Genomic DNA, 24,084 nt, shown 5'->3' with positions numbered 1-24,084 from the left:
GCGGGACGACGGGGCTGCCGCTGCCGCTGCCGCTGCCGGTGCTGCTCTCGCCGCAACGAACAAACAAGGTCGCATTTTGATAAGAATCGCCGTGTTTCACTCGTGTTTTCGACCGCCGCGCACACAGAAAGTAAACAAACTGCTAACTCTCTTTACTGCTTTAATGAAAATACACCGCGTGCTCCAGTTCGACCGTCTAATTGTAACGGATGAATAAATTCTCAAAATTACAATTTATTCCTTGTTGCAATAAAAAAAATGACGGTGGAATCGCACGGTAATTACGCTGCTCTTATTTGTTGTGCGCAGCGCGCACTAAGTGGAAGACAACACCGAAGGTGAATCACGCGCCGACGGTTTCCAGTGACAACACTCGGCAATTTTCTCATTTTCTCCATTTGCGGTCGAGCGCGGCTCGTTTTTTCCCTTTTTCCTTTCCTGCAATGCCCGCGCGGCATATCGCACGAATGCATTCTCGGAATGAATGGACTAACTACCCTGGCAGCGCGGAAGGTCGAGGGTGCGCGATCCTCGCCGCGGGCAGCCCATTAAGCGAGTGAATCATTTATTTTTCGATTACCGCGCGCCACTCGTATTAAAATGTTAATTCTCAGCTCATTTGTTAATGGAAAGCGCCGCCGGCCGATTGAGCATCGAACCGCGCCTCGATTTTTTTATTCAGACATATTTACGGAAATTAGCGGCCCATCGGCGCTCTTCCGTCCAAACCGGAGTGGATTGGCCCACTTTCAGGGTAAAACACCTTTCTTCAGGGTACGGAGCATCGCTGTCGCGGCTTCCGGTCCATTTTTTACAGATTGCAATCGCTTACAGGTGTTTTAAATATATAAAATCAGGGTGATTATACCTTTTTCAGGGCAAGAATAGAATTGACCTTTCTCAGGGTAAATTTTGATCATTTTCAGGGTGAAATATTGATCTATTTCAGGGTAACTAGTCATTTTTCGGGGTCAAACCTTTCAGTAGAAAGTCTTTCAGGGTGGTTGAACCTTTCTCAGGTTTTTTACAATTTAGAAATGGAATCGACCTTTTTAAGGATAAATTTTAACCATTTTCAGGGTGCAAGTTTGATTTTTTCAGGGTAGCTAGTCAATTTTCAGGATTTAAACTTTCAGTAGAAATTTCTTAAGGATGATCAAACCTTTCTCAGGGTAGGTCTTAATTTAAAAATAGAATTGACCTTTTTCAGGGTGCAAGTTTAGAACATTTTAGCTACAGTTGGATCTATTTCAGGGTAGCTAGTAAATTTTCAGGTATAAACCTTTTAGTAGAAATTCCCTCAGGGCGACCGAACCTTTTTCAGGACAAGTTAAATTTAATAAATAGAATTGACCTGTTTCAGGGTGCAAGTTTAGAACATTTTAGTCATATTTGGACCTATTTCAGGGTAGCTAGTCAGTTTTCTGGATTTAAAATATCCTTCTGGGCGATCGAACCTTTCTCAGGGTCCATGTTGCGATTAGTGTCTTGTCACATAACTCAAAATAAGCATACATATTCACTGTATCTATCTATATGTCTTTTTAATCCGTCAGGGCGGCGTTTTGCCGGTTTGAGAGACGCGTGGGCCGTGCGGAATCCGTGGATGCAAGTGCGCAGCGGGACGTCGAAAATAAATATCGGCTGCGGTTACACGCGAGAAACGAGAGTGAGTGCATTTGAAGCAAAGGCGAAATGTTGTTAACAGTAGCCGCGCTGTTATTTTCGTATGATTTACGCTCGGCTTGTCCTTAATTATTTATGGACGCTTGTAAATTCCATATTTTTCTGCCGGGATGCATGCATGCACGAACGGGTTATTGATTGATAACGCGCCGTGTGTACGGAGGCGTCGTTCGTTCGCTTTTTTTCGCCGTCCGTGAGAGAGCGCCGAGCGAGCTAGCGAGCGACACAGGCCGCTAATAAATTCATATCACTGCTATATGTACACATCGTGTTCGCTCGTTTTTATCGCTCTGCTCTGCTCTGACTGAGAGAGCGAGTGAGAAACGACGAGAGTGCGTCACCCAGCCAGCATCCTCGATCCGCTGGGAAAACTCGCGGCTATGCAGCAAAATTTAAATTTATTTTCTCATTGTGTCCGCGATTAACATTTTAATCAATTTTTGATGGCACAGCTGCGCGGCCGAATGGAAACACCTGTGGGACACAGGCCGGACAGCCTGCAATTTGGCCGCCGATTTATCGATCGATCGAGCATCAATTAAAGCGGTGAAACAGTAGCCCTTGATCGATTCCAGCCCGGCCAACCTATACTTTGCGCCCGATTGATTTTCATATTGCACCTCCGCCAGGCATTTTCGATTTCCGAAATGCAAATGGCCTTGCCACAAAAAAAAAATACCTGGCCGACCATAATATGCAAATGAGCTGACGACCGTCTTTGTCGGGTTTCGCTTTATGGTTTAATTAATTCCGTGTTGACAAAAACTCGAGACGAGTGAGTCATAAATCAAAAGACGTGGAAAATGTTTAATTCAAAGACGTCACCTTCGATTTACCTTTGAAAACTCTCCTAATTTCCAGTCATTCCAAATTCATTAACCTTTATACCCTCTCCTACACCCTCGTTTGCCTTATTCAGGGTATAGGGGAGTCTATGAAGGTACCAAAATCAACTTTCAACTCGAAGAACAGAAATTTTATTGATTTTTGGTGATAACCCTGAGAAAGGTGGGTCTACCCTGAGGATTTACCTGAATAACCTGATGTTCACTGATAGATTTTGGCTTTGCAATTTAATTTTCTGTCAATCTCCCTGAAAATCACCTTTAATGCTCTTCCCCTCTTCCTTCACACCCTTGCCGGCCCTCCCCTCCTTCCTATTTCAGGGTAAACGTAGCGTTTCACCGGATCTTCCGGATTTAGACCTGTTCTGGGACGAAATTAATGTTCCTCTCGGAGGAATAATTTATAATGCGCGCGGCGTTCCGTTCCGTCCATAAAAATAGTGGTGGCCGTAAAAGCGGCAAATTTCTCTCTAGCGCCGCGCGCGAAATCCAAAGAGTCTGTTTAATTTTTTACGAGGACGGACGGCGCGCAGTGCATAAATTAGAGCTGCCTTTCAGCGCGGTCGTCTTCGCTCTCCGCGCGCTTGTTGGTGTGCTTTTTTGTTTTTTGTTTTTTGTGCGCCGCCCGGCGATGGTGATGGTGGTCAAACGGCGTGATTTACTGCTTTTTGCACGTCGTAAAGCCAAAGATCCTGGTCATTGTTTCGCTCCGAATTGCGAGAGGCGAGCGCAATTTAATTTAATGAGGCGGTAATGCGCGCTGCTCTCCGACGACACCGATTATCCGCTGCGGGCGCAATTTCGTTCGTTCGTTCGGACCTGCTCCTTTCTCTCTCTCCGTCCGCGCCAGAGCTACTTTTTCCCTCTCGTGTCGCATTCCTAATTAAAGAGGAACGCGAATTCAGCCTCTTTAATTCATTTAATTAGCTGAATTTGGTTTCAATAGCGCATTTGAATTCCTTCGTTGAATTACTCGATGCGCGACCTGGCAATCCCTCCCCTGAAAGCTGTAATTATTTATTTCTTAACCTTTGCTCCCCTCCCCTCCTGCACCCTTTGTGTTCTTTCCCTCTAGTAATTGCATTTACCCCTTTAAATACTATCAAATTAAGAAAAAACCTTGCGACCTGATCTGCCTTCCCCTCGTTTGCAGAAATTTATTTATCTAATTATGATCGGCGTGCAGTGCAATTCTTCTCGTCTCGTTTGCCAAACGATTAACACTCCATGAGCGGAACTAAAGAGGCGGGCGTTGTTAATTACTCGGCGAACGAGGTGTCGGTGCGTTGAAAAGGCGCGACGAAGCGATTTGGAGCGTTTTTCCGTGCACCCGAGCATCAAACGCACGGGCGCGTCCGGTGGCAATGCGCATATACATGTTAATTTTGGGGAAATGAGCAGCAGAAAGAAGAGGAGCCGGCAGCTCTGACCTGATTCTCCGCTCGAAAACCGCGCCCGAGCAAAAAGGTGCCCTTCTAAAGGCCTCGGGCGCGAATAACGCGCTCGGCTCAGCCGGCCGGCCGCTGCGAGTTCAACGCCCAAATGTCGCGCGCGAGAGAAGAGCCGCATGCATTGTGAGTGTCTCGGAGCGAAAATCCATTCCCACAGCCGCCGCGAGTAATTAATCACGCAAAATCGACTGTTTTTAGCGTAAAACGCGACGCTCTCGGCCGGAAATATTCTTTGTCACCTTTGATCTTAATCGAAAGCAAACAGAAACAGTTCCTCGAATTTTCGATCGAGCATGCGGTCAGTGGCTCGGTGTGTGTGTGTGTGTGTGCACTTTTCTGCTTTCATTACACGGATGGGTGGGTGAAGTCATGAAAGGTGCACTTGCTGCTGCAGCTTCAGCGTGGCGCACGAACCGCACTCTGATTATAAAAAGCCTGCATATTATGGAAACCGCCGCCGCCGCTGCGGTCAAACGATGCAGAACCAACAGTGGACACTTCTTTTTCAAAGAAGAGCGCCGTTTTTCCGCCAGAGTGCATCTCAAAAATTTATTCAGCAGATGCAAACAAGCCAACTAAGTGAGTCTTTGCTTCTCAGGGTCAATGTTCAGGGTAAAATGGTCCAATTTCAATGGAGTGTCCATCAGATTCACTGAATAAAATTGAGTAGAAAGAATAAATTTTATTTTTCAGGGTAAAGGTCACTTTCAGGGTAGTTAGACCTTTTTCAGGGTTTTCTCAGGGTTAAATTGTTGGCCCTATTTCTGCCCTTGAGCGTTCTAAACTGAAAATCAGGTGAAAATATAACTTCAGGGTAAAATTCCAACCTTCAGGGTGAACCTTCCACTTTTAGGTTAAACCTTCCACCTTATTCAGGGTAAAATTACCTTTGCCAGGTGTTTTTTCTTCAAAATTTAAATTTTAAATTAAAAAATCAAATGTTCTGCAGCATTGAGTCTCATTTCAGGGTGAACCTTCCACCTTCAGGGTAAACCTTCCACCTTATTCAGGGTATAATTACCTTTTTCAGATATTTTTTTACAAAATTTTATTTTTCAATTAAATAATCAAACGTTCCGTCTCATTTCAGGATGACCTGACCTTTCTCAGGGCTGTGCAGCGGTTTCGGGCCCGATTCTCGCGTTGCTTTCATCGCAAAAACTGGTTTCTCGCATTATCCTCTGAGCGGAGTGGCCGGAAACTGTCAAAATTTGATCAATTAACGCCGAAGATTCGCGTTTTGATCCGGAGCAACGGCCTTTGCATTGCTAATTAGAGTCGGCAGAGCGCTGAATTACATAGAGCAGCGCAGCAGTCCGTCTCTTTTTCTTATGGCTAATGTAGCGGTACTTCTGATATTGTTGCGCGCGCGGACATGATCTTATTATATAGGTGGGGCACCTTTTGTACGCCGTAAAAACTCCTTTCTGCGCTACTCGAATAACCAACAAACAGGTTCTTCTCTCCGCCGCCCAAGACACCGCCAGCGCGAGTGCTCTAGCTGCCGGTCATCTGCTTTCTAGGTCGCCGGGCGCGAATTAACCCAAAAACTACACATAATATTGCACCTGCCGCGGGACCATTGTTTGTTTTGCTCCGCGAAAGAAGCCTTTTTGCTTCTGGCCGTTAATATCAGCAGCAGCGACTTTTTTCTCTTCTCATTTGTGCGGTTTGGAAATAAGGACCGCGCCAATCTTGTATCTCTCTGTAAATCCAGTGTGTCTCTCTTTGTTTTTCTTGCAACGTGCTTATGAGACAACAATCTCTCGAGTTTAAAAACAAGTTGCCGGATAAAAAGCCGTGTTAACAGAGAAAGATTCTTTTTAACGGTTAATTTGCATGAATGGACGCGGCGGGCGACCTCCGACCTCTCCGCTTTAATCCCGAAATAAAGATCGAGCCAGATTAGCTACTGGATTTAATTATTTCGAGCAAGAACAATGACCCGCCAGCACTCGGCACTTTGCAAATGTGCTGTTTCACCAGTTTCAATTGCGGAATTATTTCTTTTACGCGCGACCGAGACGAGAGAAAGAAGCAAGCACACCATTCACCTCGCTCTCAATGGATAATTCATATTTAAAATTACTCACGCTCACCGCCGAGGAAGGAAAAATACTCACCTGAAAGCAGAAAATTGGGAAAATTAGTTAATTGAGCAAAATTTTTAGCAGTGTAGAAATCACACACTGTAGAAAAAAAATTAAGACATAAATCCAAACAATTTGTGATCAATTTAGACAGCCGATATTTGCAGTGTGGCCAATTCAAATTGGTCTCGGCAGCGAGAGGAGCAAATCAGGTGCGATTATGTTGCGAAACAAAGCCGGCGGGCGGTGTTTGTTCCGAGCCAGCCAGCCAGCCAGTCTCTCTCTCTCTCTCTCTCTCTGGGCTGATGGTTATGGTTTGGTAGCGTGCGCGCCCAAATTGCATTCCCAACGAGCCGAGAGCAGCGCAGATCATGAGCCGAGCGACCGCAGCGTGGCGTGCATGCGGTCGACTCGGCCTTTTTTCGTCTGCCCGCGCCGATGCTGCTCAAATTACATTTCGGCACGTCACGAAAAGGCCAAACTTCACGGAAGCCTCTCCATTCATGGAAACTTTTGTTTATCCGCGATTCCTAGAAGAATTGCCACTGAGACAAAAAAATACGCAGCTGAATGAAAAATGAAACACGGATCCAGAGGCTGCGCGATCATTTGTAAAAGAGTAGCCGTGACAGCTGTGTCGGTCGGCGTGGGTTTGCAATCGAAATGCAAATCGCAATTGTCTTCCGTCCGCGCTTTGCATATAAAATAGACAGCTCATAATTAGTACCCGCGCATTCGGAGGCGATCGTTTGTATATTCGGACGCCCACTTTTTGCTGCTGTTCATCCGCACGGAGACAAGTCGCAAAATTCCAGCAGCAAAAATCTGGTCTAGCCGCTTCTCGCGGGCTTTGGACTACTTCTAGGCTTGACCAAATAGGAAATCGAGAATTCCATAAAAATGGTAAATAGAGAAGCTACTTTATTTTGGGAACCAACACCATCACCACACGTTTTATTTCATTTCATTTTTTTTATAAATTTAATCCTCGAGTTTGGAAACACGCGGGCCGGGATTATTAATGTTGCGCACGCACACTACTCCTCGATATAATTTATTTCCCGATAAAAGCGCGCACACACACACACGAAAGCTGGCGTGACTTATGACTTCTCACGCCACCGGGGCTCGCTCCCCGACTCTTGGGAACCGAATAAATTAAAAGAAGCGCGATGCTGTGTGCGCGATTAGACGCAATATTTATTTCGGTGTCGCCCAGCAGCGCGTTAACGAGCGACAAATTTTAACACACCGACCGAAAAACCACCTTTCTCGCGCGCCACGGTGATTTATTTCGGGAATATTTTATTTCCACGCCGAGCGTTCAACTCTCCTCCCTGCCCCTCGACGTGAAAATTGATTTTTTCCACCAATTCTTCTGGAGAATAAACAACACGCGAGTTTTCAAATGAAGGGGCGTGGCTGGATATAAATTGGTCCTGATTTTCAGGTTCAGGGTAAATTTTGGTCGGTGTTCAGGGCAGAGAAGGTGATAGAATTTTTATTCAGTGTTTTATTTTAAGCAAATTATAAATTTCAGGGTACTTGGACCATGTTCAGGTTAACTCTAGCATATTTCAAGAGAGTTCCAGAATATTTTTGTGTCTTCAGGGTTTAATGACATTTTTAAATTCAATGATTTGGTTTATCCAGGGTTCAATTTCCCCTCTCAGGTAAATTTTACATGTTATGGACCCTGAAAGTCATGTTTCAGGGTTTGTTTATTTGATTTCAGGGGATATTTTGATATGCTTTTAAGGTTCAGGGTAATTTTTAGTTGAATTCCAGGGTAGATGTTGATTAAATTTTTATAATGACCCTTTTTCAGGGTTAAATTTCAACAAATTAAAATATTGCAGGGTACTTAGACCATGTTCAGGTTTATTCAAGACGTTTCAGGTTTAATTTTTGTAGCTTCAGGGTTTAATGACAGTTTTAAAGTCCATGTGTGAACTTTTCCAGGGTTCAATTTTCCCTCTCAGGTAAATTTTACATGTTCTAGACCCTGAAAATCATGGTTCAGGGTTCGTCAGTTTTAATTCAGGGCAAATGAACCGTTTGCAAACGATCCATTTCAATTTTATTTTAACTTCGGATTAATTTTCAGGATAACCCTTTTACCCTCAGGGTAAAATGACCTTTCTCAGGGTTATGATGTTTTTGAATGGTTATAGCTCCAAAAAAAAGCTCTGCTCTGGACCAGTTCACCTGGTTAGCGTGTGAAACGGCAGCTTTTCGCCCGAAAAAAATCAGCAGCTTTCTCTGCATGTTTCGGGAAAGGAGGCTGCTGCTGCTGCTGCTGCTGCGTGGTTCAACCCCCGAGGATAGCGAGATGAGCGAGCTAATTAAGGTCGGTGCCGATTGTTTTACACTGGTGCTGTCGGTGTCAATGCGCTCGGCGGCGCGGTTGGGAGGGGCAAGGTCGAATCTGTGCGCGTTAGGTGATGGAGAACCTGTCCCTTGCCGCGCGCTGCTCTCGCGATTGAGGTCACTTGTTCAAGAGCAAAAATGTGTAACAATCCGCTCGATCGGTGAACGCACACACACACTCACACACGCTAGGGAAACTGCCGCGGTGGCGATGGACGGGCGAAAAGAGTTATTACGCGCAGGTGCATCGCGAGTAAGAGCGGCAGATGCCTTATCTCGCACTTGAAACTGTATTTGTCGCCGCTAATTGGCTCGCACGACTATTAATTGCCGATTCACACATCTCCCAGAAGATGGAAATTTATTAAAAATCATAAATTGAAAAAAACGCATATTTCTAGTAGCTTTAAAAATGTGGGTTTGGTTAAATTTTACCTTAAAACCACCTTCAGGGTAAGAAACACTGAGAAGGCTACGATCATATTCAGGGTGAAGAGTAATAAATTTACGATTTTTTGTACACTTAAAAATTTTTCAGGGTAAAGCAACCTTCGTCAGGGTGATGTACCTTGACAAAGGATAAAATTGCCCTTAGAATAGGTTTGTAATACCCTGAAAATTAAAATTTACCCTGGAATTTAGTTTAAATTCCTTATCAGGTCACATTTTACCTTAAAACCACCTTCAGGTTGAGAAACCTTCGTCAGGGTAAGAAATTCTGATAGGGCTAGGATCGTATTCAGGGTAAAGGGTAATAAACTTACGTTTTTTGTGCAGTTATAATAAATTCTCAGGGTAAAACTACCTTCTTACCCTGAAAAATGCCTTATCCCGCACTTGAAACTGTATATTTGTTGCCGCTAATTGGCTCGCACACTCTTAAAAATGTGGGTTTGATTTACATTACATTTTTTTTCAGAGACTGACCGATAATTCAAGAGTCAATCACTGATGATTGCAGGCTAAACATTACAATCCAGGAGTTACGGTTTCCTCCGCGATCTCTCTCGAGAGATAACTGTGGGCGGACCTGCTGTATTGAGGTGCACGCACGCGAAACCAAAATAAATGCACACCGAGAGCCGATTTGCAACACTCGAGACGCGTAATTCTCGCATTAGCGGCAATTTTCGGCCGCGCGGCAGAAGAAAAACCACTATGCGCGCATCAATCACTCGCGCGGACTTTTCGAATATCTACTCAAGCGCAAAACGCCCCGCCAGCCGGACACAACACAAAGGCATATTTATTCTCGCCGCGCATATTTCTCGTCGTGCCGATGCAGAATAAATACGGAATTTGCCGTGAATCGACGTGATTTGTTTCCCCAGCTGCGCGCTCGAGCTTTATAATAATATGCAGCAGGAAATCATCGCTCGGTCGCCGGCCCACATTCATTTATTTATACACAAGCAGTCGGACCCTTGAATATTGCTCTCGGATCGAGGAAATTAATTAAATGGACGGGAGAAGCGTACAAGGTGCAGACACAGTTGACCCCCGACCTCAGACTGGAGGTCTCTTAAAAACATTTCAATTTTTGGATGAAAGAAATGCTGGAAATTAATATTCGACTGATTTTAAAAGTATTTTCGAGTTTCTCGAGCATATTAGGGAGGTTTTAAAGTCATTTCATTGGTTTTGAAAATAAATTCCAACTTTCCTTGGCATTTTAATGGGTTGTGACTGAAATGAGGAAGAAATTATTCCCGATCGGAGCGTGATTATCACCATAAATTGCTTTTGACGCGGAGATTTATGCTTGCATCACGCTTTTTATCAGCTTCCATGCATCGGCGGGAAAATACGCGCGCGGCGCGGCGCGTCCCCCCGACAATAATTGTGCGATCTTTTCGCTTGTGCGCGCGCTCGGCCAGGCATGCATGATTAAGGATGGAGAATCGTTAATAAAACACACACACACAAGAGCAGAGCCAAAGCAAAATTAGGCGTGAACAATGACTCGAAATGACTTATTCACACGTCGGAATTTTAATTAAATCAATCGCTGCGATGCGAACTTTCTAGCAGAGAGATGATTGACGCGTTTTTGGCACTAATACACTTTAATCGTGACCCTTTTTAATCGAGTTTCGGCCATGTCAAGCGGGTTAATGACGTTCGCCCATCTCCCGACGGACGGACGGACGCGTCTCGAGCGGCCCAAATTAATTTTAATTGTTTTTTTCTCTCTTCTCTCCTCTCCTCTCTCTAAATATATTTTAACGGTGAGTGCTGGAAAAACAGGTGCGCCGTTTGTCACTTAATCAGATCGTCTTTACACTTACACGCCCGGCAATGACTTCATTTTCGCGGCCAAACCGTTATATATTTTAGCCAAAAACCGGATTTAAAATAAGTCAAAGCCGCGAGAGTGACCGCGCAGTACGGATCGTCGTTCGTTTCGTTTCTCGTGACAGGCCGCAGATTATTGTTATCGCGCGGAGACGACTCCATCATGCGCGCACGACGCGTTTTTCCCTTATTATTTCGGGCCCTTTGAACCCATAGCTGCGCGCGTTGGGATGTTGGTTCGTGCGCTGGCTGGTCACCGATGCCAATCGCCAGCCGCATTGTTGCTCTGATTACTTTAACGGGCCCATTGTCCTCGTCAAAAATAAATAGCCGCGCTTATCAGCCGAGTGTCACTGCGCGGCTATCGTCGTGGTTGCTCGCCTGGAACGCAATCACGACCGACCGACCAACAGCGATTCGCGAGACCAACACGCTCTCCGCGATAGCGCCGAGAAAAAAGGCTTAAAATGGACGGACGGCTTGACCGACCGCGCGCAATCAAAACTCATCAAATTGCCTTTCACCCAGGGTTACAAAAACCTGGGTTAAATAAAATTCATTTGCACGTAAATTACAAATTTCCCTTGTTCTGATCAAATTGTACCTTCAAGGTGGGAAACCTTCGTCAGGGTGAGAAACAATGAGAAGGTTACGATCATATTAAGGGTGAGGAATAATGAATTTACGATTTTTTGTGCACTTAACAAATTTTCAGGGTAAAACAACCTTCGTCAGGGTGATTTACCCTGAAAAAGGATACAATTTCCTGAGAATACGTATGTAATTCGCTGAAAATTATTAATTCATTCCACTGAAATTAAAAAATTTACCCTGGAAATTCGTTTATATTCTTTATCGTGTTGCATTTTACCTTAAAACCACCTTCAGGGTGAGAAACCTTCGTCAGGGTAAGAAACACTGAGAAGGCTATGATCATATTCAGGGTTAGGAGCAATAAATTTATGATTTTTGGTGCACTTAAAAAATTCTCAGGGTAAAACAACCTTCGTCAGGGTGATATAACCTGAAAAAGGATAAAATGGCCCTGAGAATACGTATGTAATACCCTAAAAAATTTTAATTCTTTGTACTGAAAATAAAAAATTTACCCTGGAATTTAGTTTATTTTCTTTATCAGGTTATATTTAACCTTAACCCCATTTTCAGAGTGTCAGGGTGAGAAACCTTCGTCAGGGTAAGAAACACTGATGACAAACTCAGGGTGAAGAGCAATAAATATACGATTTTTGTACTATTAAAAAATTCTCAGGGTAAAACATCATTCGTCAGGGTGATATACTTTGAAAAATGACTGATTTTTGGTAGGAAAGTACCCTGAGAAAGGGTAGGTTATACCCTGAAAATTATAAATTTAAAATATAACCCCGCGGGCTGGATTAATCAAACTCGGAACCCTGCTTTCTTTCCCGGCCTTTCGAGCTAAAAACTCGAAATTTCGAATGAAGGCTCGAAACAATTAAGACTCGGCCTTGGCAATCAATTGGAAAGTGCAGCTGCTGCTAATGCTTCGATGTGCAAGAAACACCTTCTTTTTAATTCTGTTGTGTGCGCGCGGACAAGCGGCAATAACCATATATTTTTCGCGGGCAGAGCAAAGTCGAACAATGAAGCAAGCGACGAAGAGAAGAGAACACGGTGCAGCGCAGTGTGATGCATGCATCTATTATTATTGCGCCGCGACTTGGATCGGCTCCAATGGTTGTTCCATACGTGTAATGAGACCTTGCTGCTCTCGAGCGCCGCGCGTGTGATGTCAACAAGAAAAAATTTTATCAATTTCAAATGTGTGTGTATAATTAGCTAGTTTATTTATTTGCACGCGCGCGAGCACGGCGGAAAGTCATTTGCATGCTAATAACTAACTCGCGATGCTTGTGCGCTTGTGTTCGTCGATTAATATTCACGACTCGTAGTGTAATTGTTTGTACAGACTAGATCCAACTAACTTGTGTGCATTGTGTGCCCCGCGCGCGCGCGATCTCCTTTTTTTATTCTAAATCCGAGTCGAAGGTTCTGTTATACCGCATGTCAGACACGTACGTCCGCGCCAACCGCCGTCCAATAGCCGCGCCATTCAATTTACTTTGTAGCAATTAGAAATGGAAAACGGCAAATCAAGTTAAATGAATACACTTGACACTGACGTGCACTGCACACACAGAGACAACTTAAAAGGAATTTGTGTTGTTTATTATAAAATTAAATCAATAAACGCATACAAGTAATTTATTCCAATTGCTTTTGAGAGTGGGCGTGGTTTATAAAGGTCAACCCTGAAAAATGGCTTAAAAAGGAAAATTACCCTGAGAAAAGGTACGTTACACCCTGAAAATTATAAAGTCACTGCACCTAAATTACAAATTTTATTCTTAAATTTGGTTTAAATCTCTTAATCTGGTCAAATTTGACCTTAAAACCATTTTCAGGGTTTCAGGGTGAGAAACCTTCGTCAGGGTAGGAAACACTAAGAAGGTTACGATCATATTCAGGGCGGAGAGTAATAAATTTACGTTTTTTTCGTTCTTTTTTAAAAGTCTCAGGGTTAATAATCCTTCGCCAGGGTGATATACCCTGAAAAATTACTGCGTTGAAGAAGAAAATTGCCCTGAGAAAATATGTGTGTTAATACTCTGAAATTTATAAATTAAAATTTTTATCCTGGATTTGTGTCACTCATCAGGTTACATTTTACCTTTAAACCTCGTTCAGGGTTTCAGGCTGAGAAACCTTGGTCAGGGTAAGAAACACTGAGAAGGATATGAACCTATTTAGGGTTTAGGAGTTATAAATTTATGATTTTTTGTGCACCTATAAAATTCTCAGGATAAAAAATCCTTCCTTCAGGGTGATGTACCCTGATAAATGACTTAGTTAAAGTAGATAACTACCCTGAGAAAATGAACGTGATTCCCTGAAAACTATAAATGACAAATTTCACCCTGGAATTTGGTTGACATCCCTTATCAGGTCAAACTTTACCTTAAACCCACCTTCAGGGTGTCAGGATGAGAAACCTTCGTCAGGGTATGAATCTTCCATAGAGGATGTTACCATCACATCAGGGTTAGGAGTAAAAAATATGGATTTTTGTGCATAAAATCATCCTTTATCAGGGCGATAACACCTTTGACAGGTATATAAATTTATTTCACGGCTTTCTAAGGAGATTTGAACGCGTGCAAAACAGTGTTTTTCCGTTTCTGGTTTCCGTGTGTATAGGCAGAGATAGAAATAGAGCGTTAACCTTAGAAATTCCTTTTTGGCGGATCAAGTCCGCATTTGTCGGCCGTCCTAAAAGGGAAAAAAGGTGTAATGTGCTCGCTTGACGCTTGACATTCACCTCGACGGCCGCAGAGATTTATTATATTAAATTGGCCTGCCTTTTTCCAAAGCGATTAACCGTTTAATGAATATTTCCTGCTCGTTTGGACTGAAATAATAAAAGTAAGTGCGCGCGGTGGCTCGTGAAAGCGCCCGCAGAGAGAACAATGGTCAAGCTCTCTAACGAGCTCGGCTGAAAAATCATGCGCCGTCATACTCGAGTTAGCGTCAAAATTGAATCCTGCCCGCCTTGTTTTGGCCAAACCGATCGGAAACCCTGCTCGAGCGAGACCAATTAACGACGGGCACAGGTGAAAAATAATAATATAATAAATAAAATTGCAGCAGCGCTGAAATTTCCCATTCAAATGCTTCGGACTGCTGCGACGAGCAAAAAAGGAAAAGGCGCAGGCTTTTATTCCTCATCCCATTCATGCTGCGGCTCGCGCGTCAATTTCGTAATTTACGAGTGATTCTCGCGGCAGCCGCGCGTGTGTGTGGATAAATCCGTTTCGTGTTTATTTTTGCCCCTCATTTCTCAATGCGCGAGAGAACAAAAAAGCGTACACACTCACACGATTCGGCCCGAGGCGCGGCAGGGGGTTTATTTTCCTCTCGAGAGATGACCGCTGATGACCGCATCCCGCCGCGGGCACCAACTCGCGCCGCCGCCGCCGCCGCCGAGAGCAGGAGATGCTGCTGTGCACCAGAAAGTTATAAAACAAGATCTAGGCCGATGGGTGGTGCTTTTGCGCCGGACGCTCGATCGCTCGCTCACTTGCTCTCTGCGTGGCGCCGTTTCACAGCCAAATTACATACACGCCGGCCCGGCCGGCCGGTCAGTCGGTGCATCCCGACCTGAGCACGACGAGAAATCCAGCCGATTTACCGAAAAATTTCATTTTTCAGGGTAAAGCCACCTTTTTCAGGGTCCTGAATTTCTGGATTTGCACATGTAGTGCATTTCAGATTAATTATTTCAATTTTCAGGGTAAAACGACCTTTTTCAGGTCATCCTAACCTTTCCCAGGGTTGATTAACCTTCCTCAGGGTATTCAAAAAAACTTAAACCCTTTAATTCAGGTTCATTTCATTCTTGCTAGGGTATCAGAGTCTTTTCACCCTGTTTCAGATGAAATTTCCTATTTTCAGGTCAATTTTTCAGGGCGTTAACCTCAAATCGAGCTTATTAAAAGCTCGCTCAGGGTGCTTGCGATCTTTTCTGCGCGATTTCGATCTGCAGATGAAATGGCATTAATTTTAATAAGGCACGAGGACAAAAAACGCGAATGAGCGAGCTAGCAGCGAGCGGCGTTTTACGGTCGCGCAATAAAACAAATAATATAATATGGAACACCCAGAGTGCATTTATGTTCGCGGCGGCCGTCGCTCTGCGCTGTGATTAATGACCGCGATTTACATGATGCGTGTAAACGCAAAAACGAGCAAACGACGACGACTCGGAGCGCGTTCGTTCGCATTCTAGACGAGCGCAACGAGCAGTTCACCTGCAGCCAGCACGCCGAAACAATCTTCTCGCGCGCGCGTGTGTGTGTAAAGGAAGCTGAGCTGTGACGACAATGCGAGCTAATATTATATGCGTCCGTTAAGTGACAAAGAACGCGCTTAAAAACGTGCTAAATCGAAAACTATGGACTGGAAAAAGAAAAATAATAAAAAAAACGAAGACAAAACACATCAATCATGGAAACTAGGAGTATAACCGGAAAAAACCCTGAAAAAGGTTGAAAATTTTAAGAATATGAAATGTTATATCCTGAAAAAGGTATTCCCACCCTGAAAAAAGTATTTTTACACTGAAAAAAAGGTAATAACATCCTGAAAAAGGTATTGTCACCCTGGAAAAAGGTATTTACACCCTGGAAAAAGGTATATACACCCTGAAAAAGGTATTTAAACCCTGAAAAAAATGTATTTTCATCCTGAAAAAGGTACTTTCCCTAGGAAAAATTGCCCTTTTTAAGGTAAAATCCCTGAAACACACGTTAAAACCTGTGAGAAATTATGAAACCCTGATTTTGAACCCTTTAGAAGGTAATTTACCCGGAAAAAGGTTGTACCACCTGAGAAAAAATTAGAAACTTGTACAAACCCTGAAAATCAACATACATTTCAATATTAAAATTATCAGGAATTACCTTTACCCTGAGAAAGGTCTATATACCCTGAAAACTCATATAAAGCGCTTTTAAATGAATTAGTATGAATTTTTATGCCATTTTTCAACATTTTCTCCATTTTTAGTGCGTGGTCGAAGGTTGTCAACCCTTTGGTCGAGTCGTGCGTGCGTTTTTCTTCTGGTTGCGCTGACCCAATTGGTGTTCGCGGCGATCGCGAGCATGCACAAGCAGAAGCAGAGCACCGCACCCTGCGCGCTGTGTCCGGCGGCCGGCCGATCGAGTGCACTCTGCAGAGAGAGAAGAGAAGAGAAGATGCTAATAACGGTACACCCAGAGCTCATCTCTGGCGCGCCGCTCGCGACACCGCGCAATCAGCCGCCGCCGGCGCGAGAGAATCACGAGAGAGCCAAATAGAAAGAAAAAATGCTAATTGCGCACCTGCTCAATGCTCGGCCGCGCGGCAGATGCACTCGACGCCGGAGAAACTCACTTCCTTTTAAAGATTTAAATAAATTTTGTAAGGAAATGATTTGGATTTATTCTCGATATTTATGACGAGTGTGTTTGCGTGGCGGCGGGAATTAAAAGTCTTGTTAGAGAGAGAGAGAGAGAGAGAGAGAGAGAGAGAGAGCGTGTGTGTGCAATAAGTGCATCGTAATTTATGGGTGCAATTGCAATTGCGCTCGGCGGCTCTCTCGTCCGAGCATAATATGCAAATGAGGCGAATTTTGTTTGTAAACATACACCCAGCGGTACAAGACGACGACATCTGTCATAAAACGAAACGAGTTCTTCTCCACGACGACCGACCGCCTTTTATTGCCAGCCGCAGCCAGAGAAAATGAAATATGAATGCACTTGCCTGCAGCACAATATCTCATTTATTCACATTTTTAACAAGCCATAAATTCGCTGCTTTGATTTAAAATTTAGAATTTAGAATTAAATTAAAAACCGATTTGTCTGGCTGCGTGTTTGGTCGTGACGACCTTTTGGACTTTGTGTCTGATTCGCGCGCGCGGCTGCTCGACTTTCCTTCTTTCTTTCACACTTTGGTCCGAAAGGCAATCAGATGCGCCAAACACAATGGTCTCTCGTCAACAATGGGCAGGAAAAATTGCCCTTCAATCAGATCAAAAGCGAACGCGATGAACAAAAATTGAGTGTCCTCCTCCTGCTCCCCTCGTGGCTGCCATAAATTTTCGCTTCTCGTCCTTGAGAGTTGAGAGAAGCTTTCACTGCGCTGAGCGCTGTAGTTACTTCCGAGTGCACATGTGCAGTTTAATGAGTTCCCGCAGACGCGCCCGTCTTTCTCTGAAAAGCGCACACACACGGCGCGATTGTCTCGCTGCACGGCCAACATGTGTTCTGTTGTGACAAGCCGGGGCAAAAAGCCGTCAATAGACAAAGAATCACTTTTTCTTTCACTTTTGCGGGAGACGCGCAGGAAATAAATTTTTCTTTCTATGTGCCGGGCTGAGCGTTAAATTTCGGCCTCGAGGCGCGGAAGTGAAAGAGAAATTCGGATTTTTCTTTAAAAATCAGGCTTATTTTAACTTAAAAAATTCCCAAAATTATTTTAAGTAATTTAATTCAAAAATTAGAAAATTAGTTCAAGAAGAAAAGTGCTGAAACCCGAAGATGCGAGTGTCGATTGAGTTTTCGCATCTGTCGCCGCGTTTTCCCGAGGCAAAGGGAGGAACGGTGAGTCGGCCGCAGCGGCCGAGATCGAATTCGATCCGGCCGGTGTGGATAGAGTGTCTGCCCGCCGCCGCCGCCGCCGCGAGTGTGTGTGTGTGTGTTTGCCGGAACACACACTGCTTTTAGCTTATTTTCTGTGCGGCGCCGCGCGCTCGGGCCTTTCACCTGCACACGCGCGCGCCTGCACAGGTGCATCTCACGCCTCGCCTCGTCCGCCAATAAATTATCCACCGGCCAAACCGCAAAAATAAAATCGAAATTATTTCAGGCAGATGAATTTAAAATTTAATTCGAATGTTTTTAATTGATATCAAGGCTGAAAAATTGAAAAATCCTGTAAATTAAATTTTTAAAAGGTCCTGTCACCCTGAGCAAGGGTAAATTACCCTGATATGAAAGAACATCAGGTGGTCAAACCTGATTAAACCCTGAAAAATAAAAAAGCACCCTGAAACAGACAATTTACCCTGGCAAAGGTTAAAAAGTACCCTGAAATGGACAATTCACCCTGAAAAAGGTTAAAAAGCACCCTGAAATGGACAATTTACCCTGAAAAAGGTTAAAAAGCACCATGAAACGGACAATTCACCCTGAAAAAGGTCGAAATGTACCCTGAAACAGAAATTTCTCCCTAAAAAAAGCTTAAATCGTGTGAAAAATTCCTGAGAAAGGTTTTTGTATAAATTTTTTCCTCACGCATTTTTTTCTGATTTTTTTTTCGCATTACGTTCATTCATCTCTCTGGATCTCGACGGTGTGTGTTGTCGCAAGAAAAGCAAAGCCGTCTCGAGATAATTAAGAAGCGCTTCTTCAGCTGGCTGTCGTCTTAAAGAGCCTTAAACTCTGCCATATTTTGTTGGCTGCTAAAAATCAAGAGTTACGTTCGTTCCCATGACCTTTTTCGCCGCTAATAAAGAGCTTGAAATACTCTCTCGCATTTTGTTTTAACGTGTTCATTCGGCGAGCTGGAGGCAAAAATGCGCGCCGCGTGCGTATAAAATGATATCTTTATGCGCGCTCGCTCGGCCGTGTGTTTTACGCGCGCAATAAACATGTTGGCCCGGTGTAAATCGGCGTCGAATTATTGCCCGCAGTCCCGCAAATCCGCTCAACGGCAGCCGAAAATAAATTATTTCTCCCCGAGAGAGATAAAAAAATAATATTATTGGGAGAAAATGAACGTGCGGATGCTTCCAGTCAAAATAATCACTTTAATATTTCACCGGCTCCGAATTTTCATCGATAATCGAAGCTGGCTCTTGCGGGAAATTCGTACATTTTAATATTTTTCAGGTAAATAATTGGTAAATGACCGGTTTTTGTCGAAATAATAAATTAATTCAATCCAAAAAAAGGAAATTGAGTTGAATATAAAAAATCAGGTGGTATTAACTGAGAAACCCCTTTGAAAAATGTGACGAACCATGTTTAAATAACTTCTGTTACCCTGAAAAAGGTATTACACTGATTATGAACCCTGTTGAAGGTTCTGTACCCTAAAAAAGGTAATATTACCCTGAGAAAGGTAGAAACGTCAGGTAAAAATCCTTTTAAATATTTTTCCACCCTGACTAAGAATCCTGCTTAAGGTTCTGCACCCTGAAAAAGGTCTAACCACCTGATAAATAATTTAAAACTTTCAAATTTTTAAAAATTTAAACATTAAAACGTTCAAAAGATCATAGACCAACCTGAAAATAGCATTTTACCCTGCAATTTTCAATAAAAATTAAAAAAATATTTTTAGACTGAAAATGAATCAAATTATTTAATTTCCCGTCATGATTTGCGTAATGAAAGAACGAAACAGAAGCAGTGAGTGTGATATCGTGGCTGCAAGTTTGGCTGCGTGCCAAATGGCGAATAAAATGCAAAGTGATTATGCGGTCGTTGGGAGTAATTATCCGGTTAGATGGCTTCTTAATTCGCTGCGCAGCGCCTTCAGAATGAAAAGGAAAATTTCGCAATGAACGGCGGGAAATACACAGACGACGCGCGTATGCGTGCTTTATTATTGAAAACCGGACCTTTTCACCTTGAACTTGACATTTGTTCGTCTTGTCTCTCTCTTAACTGCCAATCAAGTCGCGGAGCAAAAGGAAATAAAAGACTCGCGCGCTTGCAAAATGTGCGAAATGGATTCGATCGCGGCTAATTGGTTTAATTGACAGGCAAAGAGAAAAAGAAAATAAAAAAGAATCCGATTGTGCAGATGCGGGAATTACAAAATGGAAATAATGCACAGATATAGTGACGTGTGCGCGTGTGTTGTCGTCTGTCGTTCATTAAAATTCCATTGCCGCGCGCATTTTCGCATAATCGGTTTGTTATTGTCACTGCAAATTTTCCTCGTGTGTTTATTTTTTTTATTTATATAAAGAAATTAGATTATCAGAAGGAATTAAAGCGATGATTTAACAAATGGTTGGCGACTCATTAAAGGAAAATGCGTGTGAGACTGGTTTGGCCACTCGCGCAGCGCAGCTTAGGCTAATAACTCTCTTTCTCGAAACAAAAACACGCTCTTTTCGAACAGAACAGCGATATTATTCCGGCCGAGCCGCGTACAAATAAATCGTCGCTCAGCAGCAGCTCTGCGCTTGTATTTCACTTTTGTCCGATGCACTCGACTTGCTTTTCCCCCAACCGTCCGCGCGCCAGCATACATCGATCCACTTCTCAATTCAAAGTCAAGTGCATGCGTTTGTCTCAAGATCACTCCAAGGGGAAAAAGATCGAGGAAAGGACAATTTCAAAAGCTTAAATAGCCGCTACCCTGAGATTTTAGGTTGGTTAAATTGTAAAAAATAAAGATTCATCGTTAAAAAAGATTAAATTTAAAATCTAGAAAATTTTGGCTTCTCAGGGTAAGGTACCCTGACAACCTTTTTCAGGTTTCAGGTAATTTTCTATAATATGCACCCTGGAAAAGGAAGTGTCTGCAAATTTAGCAAACTTTTGGCGAAGAAAGACATCATTTTCCTCAGGTTTTTTGGTTTTAAAATTGAAAGGTTCCTAAAGGTATGCGGATTTTGTACCCTGAACGATTATTTAAGGTCAAAAAGATCTTCATCTTGATTTTGTAAATTTTCTCCTCAAAAAAATCCACTCAATAGACCAAAAACCGTGATTTTAACACTAGGGGAAGGGTTTCAGGTGAATTTCGAAGATGAGGGGAGGCTTCTCAGGTACTGTGCAAAAATAATTGCAAGAACATACAAGTGTATTTTCTTCCAAATAAAAGACCAAGGGTACTCACGTCAGCGTCGTCGAGGTAGCCGTAGACGTCGAGGTTGTCGAGGCGGATAGTGCCCTGGAAAGGGTAGAGGACGGTGCCCTGGGGGACGCGGGCGTTAGTCCACACGTTCACGCGCGTTTCACTCAGTTTGTTGGCGTTCCTGTCGACGCCGGTGGTGGTCAGCACCAGCGAGAACTCTTGCGGGATCAGCACGCACGTCTCCATGGTCTCAGGGTGTGTGTATGGCTGTCAGGGTAGGTGCGGCTGCGTCACAGCTGGCCTTGCTGCATGGCCGTGCAGAGCCAGACTGAGGCACGTGCTTCTCCTGCGCCCTGACTCGCCGCCCGGCCACGCCCCGCCGCGCCAGGGGAGGGGCGTGCCGGCCAATCGCGGCGCCCGCCGCCCGCCTCCTCCGCCAATGCCCGCGCGGCAAGGTGAAGGTTACCCGCGCGCGCCTTATGAACAATACCTGCCCGTCAGGAGGGAAGGGGATCTTCTTTTCTTCGTTTCCAGATTGCTCGCTCTCTCGAGTCGCCGCGACTCCCGACGCTGCAGAGAAAACGAGATCGTTTTTTGTGGCACTTTTTGATTCTTTAGAGTCGCATTTATGCAGGAATTATTTCTTTCGGCCTCGAATTTTAATAAATTCAGGTGGAAAATTTGGAACTCAAATTTTCTACCCTTAAAAATAATATTAAAAAATCAAAATGAGGAGATTTCTTTTGCTTACTAAGCCAAAATTACAAAAATTTTGGCTTTTCAGGGTAAGATATTTATTTTTCCAAATCTCAGGTAATTTTTCTCTGATTATTACCCTGAAAAATGGCCGTCGAATTGATGTTCTTTGTGCTGTAAAATTTAAAGGTACCGTAAAAATGTCAATTTTTTAACCTGAATTATTTAATTTATATCAAATTAAGTAAAAAATGCAATTTTTAAGGATTGGGTACCCTGACGCTCTTCCAGCCTTTAATTAAATTAATTTTTACCCCTGCATATCCTGAAAATCGATTTATTATTCTTAGAAAATGGTTTAAAAGTTTGATAATATTACGAGTTTAAATAGGTAGGAGAAATTAAAGGATACCCTACCCTGAAAAACATTATTTCAGGTCAATAAAGTCCTCCTTTTGATTTAGGAAAGATAATTGCTGAAAAATATACCACTTAAAACCTTTAAAACCTTAGTTTCAGTTAGAGGGGAAGGGTTACAGGGAAATATTGAAGATGAGGGGAGGGATTTCAGGTCGCAAAACTTCAAAACTGTGTTAAAAAGCGCGAAAAATATTTTTTAAAGGCGAATAGGTGTTAATATGAAATATCCTTTCTAAATTAAATAATAAAGAGAGAAAGATATCTCTTTCCTTTTTATTGAAACTAAAAAAAACTCGAGATTTCGTCTGGCGTGAATTTTGACGGATGGCCGATGTTTGGTGGGCAGATGTAATTAGGCGATAAGTGTGCTTTGATGAATCGCTGGCCGCCGCCGTCGGTGCTGTGTGTGTGACGCGGACGAGAGACACTCCACCGCTCGACAAAGTTCTGGGAAAAAGCGAGGCAGAAAACGCGTGGCGCCTCTGATTTATGGAAAGCCCGGCCGCACCGCGGGCTCTTTTACTATTTTCGTGTTTTATTTTTCACTCTCCTCTCGCCGACCGCGTCTCGTGGGTCGTGCACCAACCAAAAGACGAAAGAAAGCCTTTGTCCGCGCCAAGCTGTCAATTCTCGGAGGCGACACTCTTTCTTTCAGCACGAATGACTCAATTTTTTGTTTCATTAAGTGCTTGCCACAAGGAAAGGATCGTGAGATATTTTTGTTTTATTTAGTATACATTTTGTAGTAATGATTTTGAAATAAAAATATATCGAATTTATCTTTTTATCTGGTGGCAATAGGAGCAGGAGGAAGAGACATTATTTTTACTCGTGAGAGAGAAGGGAAAAACCACCTGCTGCGCGTCAGTGTAAAGATAAAGAGAAGAGACTGTGTTGCGTGCACACGCACCCACCCACCAGGCAGGCAGCCGTTATGACTTGTAAGAGGGCTGAAACACAAAAGCAGAAGCTGCCATATGAGGGAAATAAATGAGAACAACGCACTTTCACCCTCTAAACAACTCCTCAAGAACCTTGAGATGGCTTTTGTTAAAAAAACGACTCGGCACGCTGTTAAGAAAAGGGAGTTGTTTATCCGTTTCCGGACAGATAAATTACAAAATATATTGGCTGGTATCTATTACACCCTAAAATATATTTTTAATTTACTCTAAAAGGGGAAATTTTTAATTTGCAAGTGGACAAGTGGCTTGGACTAAAAGGATCGCCAAATGTGCTCAAAAATTACCGAAAAAAACATTATAAACCGCCTTTGGAACGGATCTCAGGTCAGGTTACCCTGAAAAAGGTCATCAGGATACCACAGATCAAAGCCCTGTCCAAGATCTGTACGGTGAGGGGTCGTGGTTGACGATCGGATTTACGGTTGAATTTTAACAAAATTAAAACCATTTTTAGCGCGGAAAGCCAAAAAACCGTAAAAAATTAATTTTAATTTTTCTACTGGCGCAAAAAATCTGAAAATCGGTTTCCAGACCGGTGGCAGTTCTGCGCGTGCGATGGAGTTGGTAAAATCTTTTAAGTTTGCTCCGTTTTGAAAAATCGCGAATTTTCAATTGCGGAGAAAGTGCAAAAATCATGTTTTTCAAACTTAAAAATCCATTTCTTCCTAGGATTTTTATCAGATTGGCTCGTATTTAGTCTTAAAATGATTCCAGATAAATTTCGCGTCGATTGAGGGGCTATTTGTTTCGAATTTTTGTCCTGGACTGGAGATATAGCTGACGGAATTCGGAAGATGTAAAAAATTTCAAGTTTATTGAAGTTTCTGCTAAAATATTCGTAAAAATTCTAAAAATGGTCCGATTT

The 24,084-nt window shown here is 43.2% G+C and overlaps 1 protein-coding gene across 1 annotated transcript in view; it reads right to left on the bottom strand.

Annotated features, from left to right (window-relative positions):
* Nucleotides 1-21,479, bottom strand: part of LOC135942260 (zinc finger protein 98-like) — a 47,790-nt gene extending 26,311 nt beyond the window's left edge. The window contains exon 1 of the mRNA XM_065488278.1: nt 21,181-21,479. Within this exon, the coding sequence (XP_065344350.1) occupies nt 21,181-21,384 (204 nt within the window). The 5' untranslated portion in view covers nt 21,385-21,479. The remainder of the gene's footprint in view (nt 1-21,180) is intronic.
* Nucleotides 21,480-24,084: the final 2,605 nt, after the last annotated feature.

Source organism: Cloeon dipterum, chromosome 4, assembly GCF_949628265.1.
Source record: "Cloeon dipterum chromosome 4, ieCloDipt1.1, whole genome shotgun sequence".
Classification (NCBI taxonomy): Eukaryota; Metazoa; Arthropoda; class Insecta; order Ephemeroptera; family Baetidae; genus Cloeon; species Cloeon dipterum.
Note: the sequence above shows the minus strand (reverse complement) of the source record. Positions and strands in the feature narration are given on the sequence as shown.